Source organism: Propithecus coquereli, unplaced genomic scaffold (assembly GCF_000956105.1).
Source record: "Propithecus coquereli isolate 6110/MARCELLA unplaced genomic scaffold, Pcoq_1.0 Scaffold3, whole genome shotgun sequence".
Classification (NCBI taxonomy): Eukaryota; Metazoa; Chordata; class Mammalia; order Primates; family Indriidae; genus Propithecus; species Propithecus coquereli.
The window spans coordinates 19,821,301-19,823,203 of record NW_012148618.1 but is presented as its reverse complement, the minus strand read 5'-3'; the positions used below and the strand labels follow the sequence as shown (position 1 = coordinate 19,823,203).

The 1,903-nt window shown below is 33.5% G+C and overlaps 1 protein-coding gene across 1 annotated transcript in view; it reads left to right on the top strand.

Annotated features, from left to right (window-relative positions):
- The window catches only part of COPS2 (COP9 signalosome subunit 2), a 73,755-nt gene that overhangs the window by 53,954 nt on the left and 17,898 nt on the right, over positions 1 to 1,903 (top strand). Inside the window, exons 6-8 of the mRNA XM_012649148.1 lie at positions 231 to 405; positions 634 to 812; positions 918 to 970. Coding sequence (XP_012504602.1) covers positions 231 to 405; positions 634 to 812; positions 918 to 970 — 407 coding nt within the window. The remainder of the gene's footprint in view (positions 1 to 230; positions 406 to 633; positions 813 to 917; positions 971 to 1,903) is intronic.

Below are 1,903 nucleotides of genomic sequence, written 5' to 3'. Positions count from 1 at the left end.
AGAAAACTTCTGGCTCATCCAATAACTTTTTCCTTATCCAATAACTAGAAAGTAGAAAGAATGTGTTGGTTTCTTTTTGGCCATTAAAAGTGGTGTTTTTAGTACTCTAGTTCCCAATTAAAATTTGCATTGCATTTTCACAGAGAAATAGTATTATAAATGTAAAGTTCCCAGGCTAAGGGAACGGTCTGAATTCTGTCTTGACTAAAGTTAAATATTTGCTTTCCTAGACTGATGATGGAGAAGATGACCTGAAAAAAGGTACCCAGTTATTAGAAATATATGCTTTGGAAATTCAAATGTACACGGCACAGAAAAATAACAAAAAGCTTAAAGCACTCTATGAACAGTCACTTCACATCAAGTCTGCCATCCCTCATCCACTGATCATGGGAGTTATCAGAGGCAAGTTTGGTTTGGAGAGGGTGGGGGATGACTTAGGACGATATAGCAGGGTGTTTAATGAAACGCTTACTTTTTGGAACTAAGCTATATTCCTTGGGGCCAGTTCTATTCAGGTTATATAATTAAAAGACTGAAAGTACTGACGTAGTTTTTATTTGACCTTTATAAAGTGGTCACTCTTGCTATTTTTATTACTGAAAATATTCTCTTATATTTTATTCTTTACAGAATGTGGTGGTAAAATGCACTTGAGAGAAGGTGAATTTGAAAAGGCACACACTGATTTTTTTGAAGCCTTTAAGAATTATGATGAATCAGGAAGTCCAAGACGAACCACTTGCTTAAAATATTTGGTCTTAGCAAATATGCTAATGAAATCGGGAATAAATCCATTTGACTCACAAGAGGTGTGTGTGCTTTAATTGTTAATTTTTCTTATCAGCTGTGTTTTGCGGAAATAAATGTAATTTCTTTGTACATAAACAGTTAATTTTTTTTTTTACTGTGTTTAGGCCAAGCCGTACAAAAATGATCCAGAAATTTTAGCAATGACGAATTTAGTAAGGTAAGATTTTATATCTCAGTTAAGGTAAATTTCCTTAAAGCAGTTCATAAAGGGGAGAGAGAGAGAGAGAGAGAACTTTTAAGAATTCAGTTAATGTTCAGCATTTGCTCTTTTTGTATTTTCATATGAAATATATGGAAGTTTGTGAAATTTTTATCTTCTGAAGTAATTTATTATGCTATTTTCTGTAGTCAAATGATTTCGTAAAGTATGCACTGCTTGGTTTTCTTATTATCCACGTGTTTGTGTGTGTGTGTGTACATGCGCTCACACGTATGTACTTGCTGTTTTTCAGTAGAAAACTGTGGATGTCTTAAAATATTATTTTACAGTGTTTACTGCCTCTCCCTCCCTTAATCCAAAATGAAATTATGAATTGCTTCAAAAAGAGTGAAGAATTTTCAGTAAAACAAGACTACATAAACATATTTCTTTATGCGTAAACATATTTTCTCAATGACAAGACAAAAATATCATTTGAAATGGATAGTTTTCTGAAGTGGAGGGTGGGGAGGCAGAGGGGTCATACTGGTAAGAAACCCCAAGAATTTTTTTAATTCTCCTGTGGAGAAAGATGTGAATAATGATGGTTAGCCACTGAAGAGTCTGCCATAATCAACTAATATTAAACAAAATTATAGAATATCAGACCAAACAATAAGCCTAGAAGAGAAGGCCTATTTTTGCAAAAAGAATCAGTGAACAAGAGAAACTTTCCTCTGGGCTAGGAATAAATGGAACCCTAGTCTTTTGTGAACTTTCTTTGTAGAGAATTATAAGAAACTTACTAAGTTTCTTCAAATCCTTTATTTCTCATTGTACAGCTGAGTTTACCAAGGCCAGAAAAATGTAGTTAGGAACACAGGGCAATTTTTTTCTCGTGGGTATATGTAGGTAATTTAGATGATCAGATGTTCTGTTAGTAGTCTTTTC